This window comes from Mesoplodon densirostris, chromosome 15 (genome assembly GCF_025265405.1).
Source record: "Mesoplodon densirostris isolate mMesDen1 chromosome 15, mMesDen1 primary haplotype, whole genome shotgun sequence".
In the NCBI taxonomy this organism is placed as follows: Eukaryota; Metazoa; Chordata; class Mammalia; order Artiodactyla; family Ziphiidae; genus Mesoplodon; species Mesoplodon densirostris.
The window spans coordinates 39,025,461-39,037,592 of NC_082675.1; the positions used below are offsets into that span (position 1 = coordinate 39,025,461).

The 12,132-nt window shown below is 36.3% G+C and overlaps 1 protein-coding gene across 1 annotated transcript in view; it reads left to right on the forward strand.

The window, feature by feature from the left end:
• MIB1 (MIB E3 ubiquitin protein ligase 1) overlaps nt 1-12,132 on the forward strand; it is a 117,200-nt gene that overhangs the window by 8,849 nt on the left and 96,219 nt on the right. Inside the window, exons 2-3 of the mRNA XM_060118269.1 lie at nt 7,696-7,867; nt 9,676-9,805. Coding sequence (XP_059974252.1) covers nt 7,696-7,867; nt 9,676-9,805 — 302 coding nt within the window. The remainder of the gene's footprint in view (nt 1-7,695; nt 7,868-9,675; nt 9,806-12,132) is intronic.

The window sequence follows — 12,132 nt, forward strand, 5'->3', positions numbered from 1 at the left end:
CCCAACCACTGCGCCACCAGGGAGGCCCTAAAAATGTTTTAAAATTTATTACATAGTATTTAAGATATCCAAGTGGATAAGTGATTAATAAATAACTGTGAACCTATCTAGAAATAAAGCATTTCTAATGTTTAAAACACTCTCTGTACTTCTTCCCAATTTCATTCCCTTCCTCTCCTAAAGTAACCACTGTGTAGAAATTAGTAATTCCCATGGGTTTCTTTACATTTACGCTGTGTTGTATGTATCTGTAAACAGTGCATAGTACTTTATTTGCAACATTCTGTATTCTTGAATAATTTTAAAATTCAGCATTATGGTTGAAGGATTCATCCATGTTGAATTGTGTGGCTCTTGAGCGTTCATTTTAGGTATTCCATTGTATTACCTAATACATATCTTCCCTCTCTTGTAAATGAATATTTACATTGTTTACTTTTTCTTTTGCTCTTATACAAAGTGATAATTCACATATTCTTGTTCCATGTTTAAGTGCTTCACATAATGAACTGCTTGTAGGGAGAACCTTCTCTCTCAATCATTTTTTCTCTAGAAATTTAACATTTTACTTAAATAAATCAGTGCTTTATGAATTTGAGCTGTTTTTCTTGGCTCTTTTAAGAACTTGTAGTTATTGATCTCGACCATAGTGTTTTACTGGTCTCATAAAATTTGCCAGCAAAAAGACTTAAGCTATGTAAATTCTCTAAGTTATTGAATTTAGGCGAGATGTCATTAAAATGTAGAGCAGATGGTCATTTGAGTATTAGAATGAGTCAAAAGCTATCATCAGGTGGTTCATTTAACGGTGGCAGATGTCTTCATAAAGCTTAGCAAAGGGAAAGAGTGTTAACTCTCTAGGGTGGTATGGTATTCTTTAGGAAGGAGAAAAAGCATTCATGGGTTTAGTTAGGGAATTAAATTTTATTGAATTTTTAAGGAATAACTCTTGCCAGGGCTAAGGAGGTTTAGAGTGGAAGGGAATGCTTTTAGTTGAGAATGAATTGGGTGGATGAAGTAAGGGGAAACAAAAAAGCTGCCAGAGTAAGAGACCAGTAAAATGTTGGCCTTGTTCATTTAATCCTTTTTCCTTTTTTATGTTTTCTTTAAATGTCATCTTTTGTTTTAAAGTCAATTAATTGCATTCTCATTAAAAATTCTGTACTGCTCATTTTGGTAGTGGAGTGGGTTGCTTTGTTTACTTTTTCCAATTCTCAGCCTTAGTCTGTTTCACAGCTGTTCAGTAGCTTTGTTGGCATTTGAACTGTGGGAACCAAGAAAGGATTTGGATGTGCTTTTGTGTGCATTAGTGGTTTTCCTGAAGTATTCTTTAAAACTGTGAATTGTAGAAGTTTTTAATTTTTTTTAAACCAGTTATCATTGTATGTTTAAATGGTTGCTTTTAAAGAAAGCCTGTACTCAGATTATGAGCTCATGAATGTTATTGTATTTTGGAGAAAATGAACTTAGAGATGAAAAATATGTAAATAGGGGAACAGCTGAAAACTGGGCTTTTACTTTTCTTGTCAAGTGAGGAGGTTGGGATACATTCTCCCTATGCCTTTCATCAGTCAGCACTCATTTGAAGAGCTGTGCAGATAAATTAGGGTATACCTCTTAGTGTATATTGGATACCCATTTGTTTAGTGTATTTGACTTTTTGTGATGGCATAGGAGACCTATTTTAGACCTGTTCAGAAACTTAACTACTGTGTGGACATTTACTGTTACTGCTATTTGTTGTTAATTAGGATGTTTTTGGTCATGATGCTTTCCTGTGGTAAGACAAATTAGACTCTTAAGGCACGTGGCAATAAGGAGTGTACTTATTAGCTATATATTTTCTTTTCATAAGCACAGAATAGCTCAGTTAGGGTAAGCGTTAAAAGATGTAAAAACGTCTGAGTAGCAGTGTACCACATTGCTAAAGTAACTGAAAGTTGGTTTCTGTAAATACTTGGAGTTCCTCATGTTTTTGTTTATTTTTAGCTTTTATTTATAAGTGACATATACCAGCATTTCTGATGCTTATACTGCATATTAAATGCCCCTTCTCGCCCAGCTGCTTCCTAGAATTAATACATACCCAGTGTAGAAAATTTGGAAAACCCCAAAGGGCGATCCCGTCAAGCACATTTTGGGGGTTATCTTTCTGGTTTTTCTGGGCACATGTATTATATGTATAATGTAATTTATGTACCAAAGTGCTCTATTGTAATTCTTTGCATACTGCTTTATAAAATAATAATATAGTTTACCATCTCAGTAGCATTTCTTCTACAACATGGTTTAATAACTGCATAGAATTTCTATGTATTACCTTAGTTTACACATAAATAGCCGCATCCCCATCTTTTCAACATGTTATGTTAAATTTTTATTTACTGCAAACAATTTAGTGTCACGAGATGTACCTTTAAAAAAATTTGAAGACAGGGTCAAAATCTTTTAAAGCATTTGAAACATTTTGCAAGTACCTTCCATAGAGATTGTATCAATTTCTGTTTCCTTCTCAGCAGTATGACTGGCCCCCTTGACACCATCTTCATGTACACTGACATATTATTTTTAATCTGTTCCAATTTAAGAGGATAAAGTTGGTATCTCTTGTTTTGTATTTTCTTTTTAAAATTATGAAATTAATATACTTATAATAAAACTAAACAATTGAAAAGTGTATGTAATAAAGCTAAACAACTGAAAAGTGTATACAGAAAAAATGTGAAGGTGCCCTCTCCTTCCTCATCTGTGTATCCTCAACCACTGTCAGCAGTTTGGAGGAGTTTCCAGGTTTTCTCTATTTATACACTTCCTATATGTGTGTGTGACTTCTAGGTTTTGTGTCATGCATAGAGAGACTTTACTCAGAATTGTAAAAGATGCTGTTCAACTATTTTTTCTAGCACTTTTATGGTTTTCTTTTTTTCATATTTAGCTCTTTAATTTATCCACATTTTTGCTATGCTGTACTGCAGGGAACTGTAATTTAATAAAGATTGTAACTTATTTTTAACTTGCTTTGTTCAAGTTGCAATGGTTACACAACAAATACCCCCAAACTTAGTGGTGTGAAACAGTTTATATGCTCAGGGCTTCTACCCCTCAGGGATTTGGAGAGGCTCAGTGGGGAATGGCTTACCTCTGCTCCACAGTATCTAGGCCCCCAGCTAGGAGAGTCAAACAGTGGAGGGGCTGCACAGCCAGGCTTCCTCGGGCATCTCCTTATACTATACCTCTTTATGGCCTCACCAAGTGGTCTCCTCTCTGTGGCAGCTTCAGGGTAGCCAGACCTAGTATGAAAGAACTGCCAAGGCATGTGGGGGCATGAATCCTCAGGGGGAGAGAGAGACATGGACAGACAGGTGGCACAGAAGTCATATGGTGTCACTTCTGCCACCTTCTATTAACCAAGGCAGTCGCAGATGTCCCCCTAGGATCAGTGGGGAGGAAAACAGACCCGCCTCTTGATGGCCACTTGTCATTCATTGTCCTCTTGTCAGAGGAGCACTTGGGGTGGATATAGATCGGTGAGGCTTTCTTTTGAAAATGCAATCTGCCACGCCTTTCCTCCGTTTTAAGTATACACTCAGTTTTTCAGGAATGTGCCTGATATAAAATGCATAAATAAAGTAGGGGTGTACCTGTATTTCAGTATTTAAATGGATGAATTAAAAAAAAACCCTCATATTGTGATTCCTGCAATTTCTTATTAAAAAGTGCAATTTTATGAAAATTTAAAGTTCATTTTAGTAGGATTGCATCAGACAATTATGACAGTTCTTCAAAAATCTTTGTCTGTTGATAGGTTTTAGAATTTACCTTAAAAAATATCTTTATGTGAGCTAGGATAATTTCTTTCTTAACTTTGTAGACTTTTGCTGTTTGTGTTGGGAGATAATATCAGGAATAATTACAAAATTATGTTTTCAAAGTGAACATTATAAGGAATGGTTATATATTGATTTAAAGCAAAATACAGCAAACTCTTAGTAACCCATGGGATGATTAGCCAGGTTATGGGTTATTTGGTACTTAAAAAAAAATCCTTCTGTGATTGAAAAACACCAAACAAATCCTCTTCTGTGTATTCATTTATACACCCCAAAAGGAAGAATAGATTTGGCCTTTTGATTTATATTGTAAAAGACTGAAGCATGCAATACTAGTGAACGCTGGTAGCTCTGAGTTGTGCAGCTATAAATTTGTTTGTTTGTTTTTTTTTAATTTGGTTTTTAATTTTAGTTTACAGTCTGTTAGACTAGAGTATAATTTCTTTGGGGCCTATGGCTGATGATAATTTTCATGATTGATGCAGTCAGAATTAGCCATAGGCTAGAATGAGAAGTGGTGGATGACCTACTCTTGTGTAGGACTGTCTCACATGGCAGTTGTGTCCTCTGTTGCTGTTCTGGAGTGAAAACAATTAAAGGAACAAAGAGGACAGGTACAACTGCAGGGAAGCCACAAACTTTGGGGGAAAACCTGAGATAAAAGAGTAATTAGCAAATGGAGAGGGCGAGTAATTTGCTAAAATAAAATGGGGGTAATCCACACATGAATAATTTAATATTTTCTGTATGCAGTCTCTGGGAAATTGAGAAATTTATTGAGTTCTTTAATTTTTGTATAAGTATTGCTGAATTTGCCTGGGGTATGTGATGACTTTGATCATTAAATTATTTAAATAGATGACTAGTACATTTAATATATCTATATTAAGATTAAATTAATTGCAGTATAATTCTTTATACTTACCTTTTATCCTAATGCCTTTCAGAGTATGTTTACCTCTATTATATCACTTTAGCTTCACAGTGTCCCTTTCCATATTGTCTTAGTCTGCTTGGGATGCCATAACAATCTACCACAGACTGGGTGATTTAAACAATAGGAATTTATTTCTCACAGTTCTAGAGGCTGGATAGTCCAAGTTCAGGGGGGTGGCCACTTCGGTTCCCTATTGAGGGCTCTCTCCTTGGCTTGCAGATAGCTGCCTTCTTGCTTTGTTTTCACATGACAGAAAAAGAGAGAGAGAGAGAGACACTTTGGTCTCTCTTCCTCTCCTTAGATAGACACTAATCCCATCATGGGAGTCCCACTCTCATTGCCTCATCTAAACCTAATTACCTCCCAAAGGCCTTACCTCCAAATATCATCACATTGGAGGTTAGGGATTGTGGGGGGAACCTCCCAGTCCATAACATCTATGAAAGGAAGTATTTTCTCAATTTATAGATGAGAATATTGGTCCCAGAGTAGTTTAAAAAGCTTGATTCTGAACATTACCTAGCCAGTAAGTTATGTAAGTAGTTTCTGAAATCACATACCTTTGTTTTCCCCATTTAATGCAACAATTTAAATATACAGATCAGAGATTATGTTTTATCTTATTATCTCCCAGCATGACTCTAAAATTTATCTCTAAGTCTCTGACTATATTTCATAATCCTGCCAAACAAATAAAGCTGCTCCTGGTTCATTGAACATACTCTGTGCTCTTCTGAGGTTTCTTTCTTCCTTTGAAAGGTTTACTCATGCACCATTTCTAAAAAACGTTGCCTGATTTTTTTTTTTGATTTAGTTTCTTGAATGAGTTTCTCAGTGGAGCCCTGAGCTTGCATTATTTGATAAGCATGTGCTTATTTATGTTTTTGTTGGTGGCTCCCTTTCTGTTTTTTAAGGGAGCAGTTCTAGGTTTCAGTTTATTGTGCTGTTTGTTCCTAAATATCTCTAATACTTACCTATTTGTATTCTCTTTAATGATCTTATTTATACTTTTTTTTTGTTTTTCTGTTACCTTCTACATCTTTTATTTTCTAACCCATAGCCACCAAGACCTAAATCTCTCTTGACTCTTTTTCTCTCCACTTCCACTATCATCACCCTGGCTTAAACTACCGTTATCTCACCTAGACTACTGTGTAAGCTTCTCAGTACTTGACTTTGTTTTTCTAGCCCCTTTTACTTTCTTCCTTTCTGTTCTTCCTACCATAGCAAGAGTGATATTTGAAAGCAGCAGAGGACCTGCCCACAGTAGCAGTAAAGACATAGTTACTGAATGAATCAGTAGGTACTGATGTCTGCTGTCTTCTCTGTCTCTACAGCCAAGCATTTGTGTGGTAGGAGACTGCAGAATGTGCATGCAAAACATACTTGGTGTTGGTGTCATGCTCTTTTGTAGTTTACTAGACATCCCAGCTTCCTTTCAGTGTTCATTCTTCCTCCTTCCCTCCCTCCCTTTTTTTCTTCTTAACCATCTCAGCTAGGGTACTTTATTTAGAATCTGATTTCCTTACTCATAGGGATTTTAAACCAGGATATAGAAAATGAATTATGTAGGATTTTTCCCCTTACCAGGAAGTAGCAATAGTGTATTAGTTCTTGCAGAGTTTAGCTACAGTATTACTACTGTTGTATTCTAGTTCTTGCGTGTACTTCACATTCTCATTTTATTCTTAGAACATACCTTTCATTTAAAGAACATATTACCTCCTCCAAAGGAAGTTGAGGTTCTGAGAACTAAAATGACTCATTTCTTTTATTTAATTATTGAGCATCTCTAAACGTATACAAAATAGAGAATAGTATAATGAACCCCCATGTTACCTGTTACCCAACTTCAACACGAGCAATCTTGTTTCATCTAAACGCACCTTACTTCCCCTCCCTCTCCACCAATTACTTTGAAATAAATACTGTTGTTTTATATGTAAGTACTTAAGTTAAAATGACTTTTTCATGGACACAGAGATAGCTATTGACAGAGCCAGAACTTGATCTAGGGGAGTGTCAGTATTGTACAGACAACTTAGCCCTTGTTTGTAGTTCAACATATGACCATACAGCATGTGTCATGAAATAGTGACACTGATGTTCACAGGCCACACATTGTTTTAAAAAAACTCCTAGTTTTAATTTATTGAATAAGTGATCTTAGTAGAATAGTAAAGGTACATTATTCCCCAGTCTTATTAGCCTATAATGTCAGTTATTTTCATTAATTTATAGTGGTACTTTTATAGTTCTAACATGTATCTCATCTATCCATGGGAACATTTTTAGTATAGGTTATATTACCAAGTGCTTGTTTTCTTTTTCTAGTGTTAATTTTTTCTTGTTCTTTAAGGAAAAAAGAAAACCCACGACAAACTCAAGTTTGTTTCCCAAACTGGGAAACTTGCTTGCTAATCATTGTCTAAAGTTTATTGTTGATGGGGAAAAGGTTGTCAATACATAGGGATAAATGCTAAAGTTAATTGATAGTTTGTTTCTGATATCATGAGGATAAAACTGTCTTTTCTTTTGGAATTTTTACCTGGAGAATAGGTTCACATTCCTCAAAAGATTTTTGTGTGTTTGAAGTCTGAAACATCTACTTGGTGATAAAGGATTCTTCTTTCTTTCTCTGGATTGAACCTAAATTTCAGTTTGTGGACGAGAGCAAGGAAAGTGCTACTGAGAAGTGTTCTTATTAATGAAAAAAGAAGGGATAGAAAATATTTAGTCTATAATTTGTACTGGTTAAAATATTTGCAATCTGTTATCTTGAAACTATATATGGTACATTTGAAATATTATTTCTTGCTTTATTGAACTATTTTATAAAATGCTGTGTTCTTATTTTTTCCCTTAGGGAATAATATTCAAATAAATAATACTAGTAATTAATGTAAGTGTGTATCCTTGTTTTAATAGGCATCAAGCATGATGGAACCATGTGTGATACCTGTCGCCAGCAACCAATCATTGGCATTCGATGGAAATGTGCGGAGTGTACAAATTATGATTTGTGCACAGTTTGTTATCATGGAGATAAACATCATTTAAGGCATCGCTTTTATAGAATTACTACACCAGGAAGTGAGCGGTATGGAAATCCATTTTTTTTTCCCAATTGCTATTCCTTGTTTCTATTGAATTTTTTATACCATTCAGCGTTAAAAATAGGATCAGGAAATAGCTTCTGACAGCTGGTTTAGTCAAGAAGTAGTAATTACCAGGCTAGATGTGGACCAGGCCTACCACATAGCGAGAAAAGAGCTCTGTGAAGATAGAGATACATGTATTTTTCCAGGATAATCTGAGCTGTTCTTTCTCTAGTGTAGAGACTTGGCACTGCTCAGTGTTTGGAAATGAAAGGGTGGCCCAAGGGAGGCTGATTGTTTTCTCTGTATGCATTCTATCTTGTGAACACTAGAGCCCAGTTATTGAATCAAGAGACATTTATTAAGACTAAAGAGCATTAAGACTATACTTGTGTAAATTTGAAGATTAATAAGACATGTTATTCTTAAGGAGTTTATGAATTAAGGTATTATTTGATCAACAGTGATTATCATGTGATGTTTCAGTCTGTATATAGAGATGCGTATTAAGTGTCTTAGGAGCAAAGAGAGAAGGATGTTAATTGTGAATGGGTGCAGAGTTTCAGGTGATTGAGTATTCTCATGTAGCTATGACTAATGCATAGGAGCAAGAACCAAGTCAGTGACAAGGAGGCAGCAGGAGTAATAGGAAAGTGGATTTTTGTGTCAGACTGTCCTGGTTCAGATCCTAGTCCTGCCATTTATTAAGTGAGTAACTTTCAACAGATTATTTATTTTTGTCTTTTGCTTACAATTTTTAAAGTTAGGGTGTAATAAAGATATTCTGAAAATGAATAGAATAATGAGATAAAAGCAGAGCAGAAGAAAAAACCCCGAATCTTTTTGATTTTTAGGAATGAGAAGGATGTAGAAGAATAAGGGATAGAAGGCCTTGGAAAACCATGCTTGTCTAGATAGTTGAGTATAGAATCTTTTTCAAGGTCTGTAGTCTCTTGTAGGTATACACTACTTTAGAGACAGTTTAGTGTAGGTCAAATCCAGGCCACAGATGTGTTTTACTTGACTTACACAGTGATCTAAATTTTTGAACAATTGCTAACCTTTTAAAACCGGGTGATTTCACAGAAAAATCAGGTTTATGAATTCTAACCCTATTCTGTTCCCCCACGCTCCAAAGACTGTCAACACAGGTCCTGCATTTTTTCCTGGCAGCAGTTGGCTGAAGCACAGGAACACCTGTACCCTTTAGACAAATCATACTCTGGAGTTCACCGAAGTCCCTACCACTCCCTATTGTTTTCCCCAGCCTAAGGTCAAGTGCCATTTGCCATTTGTCATTGCTGTGGTGCTGTCTTTCTTAGGCCCTCATTTGTAGTACTTGCCTGACAGTTGTAGGGTTTTGAATTTGCCATCTCTAAAGTAGTGAAGAGTGTGGTGATACCCTGAAGTGGTTCAACTGGATTCATGTGTTGATTCCATTCCAATTTAACTTTTGTGACCTTGGGCAAATTACTTACCTCTTTGGGACTTAGTTTCCTCATTTGTAAAATGAATAATAATACGTTCACCTTAGGGACTGTAACAGACTTTATACCTCTGTAGGTGCTTTTATGTATAGGAAAAGCTAAGTAAATATTAGCCGTTATTATTATTATTCCAACTACTAATGTCTTCATCATCATAACCTATGTAATGTGGAAAGTGTTCCTGTACCGTGCTGTTATGGTATTAATCAGAACAAAGAAAAATCTTTTATATTTTCAGAATAACCTTTTTTATAATCTTATTTTAAAAAATAAACTGCTGTTACCTATTTTTATATAAATTTGAAAATAAATAATTTTTTTAGGGTTCTGTTAGAGTCTCGTAGAAAATCTAAGAAGATTACAGCCAGAGGGATCTTTGCAGGTGCCAGAGTGGTACGAGGAGTGGACTGGCAGTGGGAAGATCAGGATGGAGGAAATGGACGTAGGGGAAAGGTAAAAATTGTTTTTGATTCATCATGTTATTCTGGAATATTGTATATTCAGTAGATTTTATAACTACTGTAGTTGAATTTCTTGGCCCATTTTTTTAATACCAATAACAATTTCTTAAGTTTTCATTTTTTTTCCCCGGAAGAAAAAGATTGTTCCTGCTCTGTTATACATATTGGCGTTCCATGAGAAGGTTGTAGGGTAGATTTTACCTCCACTTTTAGGCTTCATGTGGCCGTTTTGTTGCCCAGAATGCCTTTCTGAACATCCTGTTTGGGCTAGTCGTCCCTAAGCAGTATCTCATGCTCTTGATTTTCTTGTTATTAAAACTTCATTTGAATGTACTTGTTTTATATTCCATTCCCCCAAAGGTCTGTTTCTGAGGGGTAATAGACAGCTACTTTGTTATTCAGTCCACTTACCCTTACCCTTCTCAGGAGGCACACGTGTAGAGCTGTTTAGGGGTCAGTTATAGCAGTTATTCTGAAGGGAATTTTGTACAGCTTCTTTAACGGGCTGGGATAGCCAGAGATATTAGGGTGAATGGGTTGTTGGTTTTACTTTGGATTTCATGTTGCTTTTGCTGATGATGCATTCGTTGATTCAGTCAGTCACGTGTTAAAAGTGTATTCTCTGTGTTTTGCTAATGTACTGAAATGAACAGCATTTCACATTTGAGATTTTGAAGTCAATTAATATCAGTTCTGTTATCTTCTTTAACATATTGTTTTTAGCATTAAGGAATGATGATTTTAAAGTCTCTGTCATCTGAGGAACTCTTCCTAGGAACTAGAAAGCCTCTTTTGTACAACTTGGTGCTATATAGATTTTTTTTTTTTTTTTTTTGCGGTACACGGGCCTCTTACTGTTGTGGTCTCTCCCGTTGCGGAGCACAGGCTCCGGATGCGCAGGCTCAGCGGCCATGGTTCACGGGCCCAGCCGCTCCACAGCACGTGGGATCTTCCCGGACCAGGGCACAAACCCGTGTCCCCTGCGTCGGCAGGCGGACTCTCAACCACTGCGCCACCAGGGAAGCCCTATATAGATTCTTCTGAATTTGAGATTTTTAAACATTTTGTCAAATAGATGTTTTATAAATTCAGAGTATTGTTATATTGATTTAATTTCAAGTAATAAGGTCTAATTTTAATGTTTGGAAGTCGGACAGAAATATTTTGGCCTCTATGTTTTAAGTACTTTGATTTTTATTAAGGAAGCAATGTTTTTTTTTTAATTTAGTAAATATTTATTGAACACTTAGGTGAAGGATTCTGTTCCAAGCATGAGGGTTATGGGAATAAACAAAAGAGGCAAAGTTCCTACTCTTCTGAAACCTATATTCTAATTAGGGGAGATGGACAACCAGAAATATAAATCTAAATTCTGTGACTATAGTGTGGCCTGTTGACCAGCAGCATTGGTGTCACCTGAAAGCTTGTTAGAAGTATAACAGGTAATAGTTACCCTTCCTCCTAGACTTTCTAAATTAGGATCTTCATTTTAACAAGAGTCCTAAGTCATTCAGGTGTACATTAAAGTTTGAGAAGCACATTTCTAAAAAGAAAAATAGACCAGTGTGAATTTGGGAAAGGCACCACATCTGGATGGATGGAGTGATGTGGGGACATGCTTGGCAAGCCAGTGGTAGAGAAAAGGTACCCCTTTGAGCATGGACACAGGAACAGCCTTGTCCCCGTGCATAAGGTCTTGGTAAGTGGAGCTCAGGCTGGAGGTCAGCCTCTATTCTCCTCCTTGGCAAGGCCCTTTGTGCAGTTAACAACTACTGTAATCATTTATAGCAATCCTATGTCACATAGGATGTATAAAATGTATGTTAAAGCTTAAAGAATAGTAATAAAACTTGAAAAAGCAAACTTTTTTTCCTACTATACAGATTAAAAAATAGAATGTTATGAATACCTTTAAAGGCCTTCTGTTTACCCTTTCCCAATTGCAAGCCCTGCAAGAACTCATTAGTGAGTCCTGGGAAACACAGGGCTCAGCACGGTCAGGACATCAGGCAAGGCAGAAGTATGGGCCAAGTGCAGGACACTGGACAGGAATATGGTCAGAGGACATGAGTTACTATGCATTTTTTGCTTCTAAGCTTACCATGGTCCACCTCAAAGTTTTAGGAGTGGGTCAAAGCAGAATATTCTGTGGGGTAAGATGAGAGACCTCAGTTGATTTAGGTGGCAGAGAATGGGAGGTGGAGGGGAGAGTGGGAACCTCATCGTTACATAGTCCAACAAGCCAAGTACAGTGGAGAATTTGGGTCAGACTCACTCAGGCAGTGTGACCTTAGGTTGATAAAATGGTGCAATGGCAGT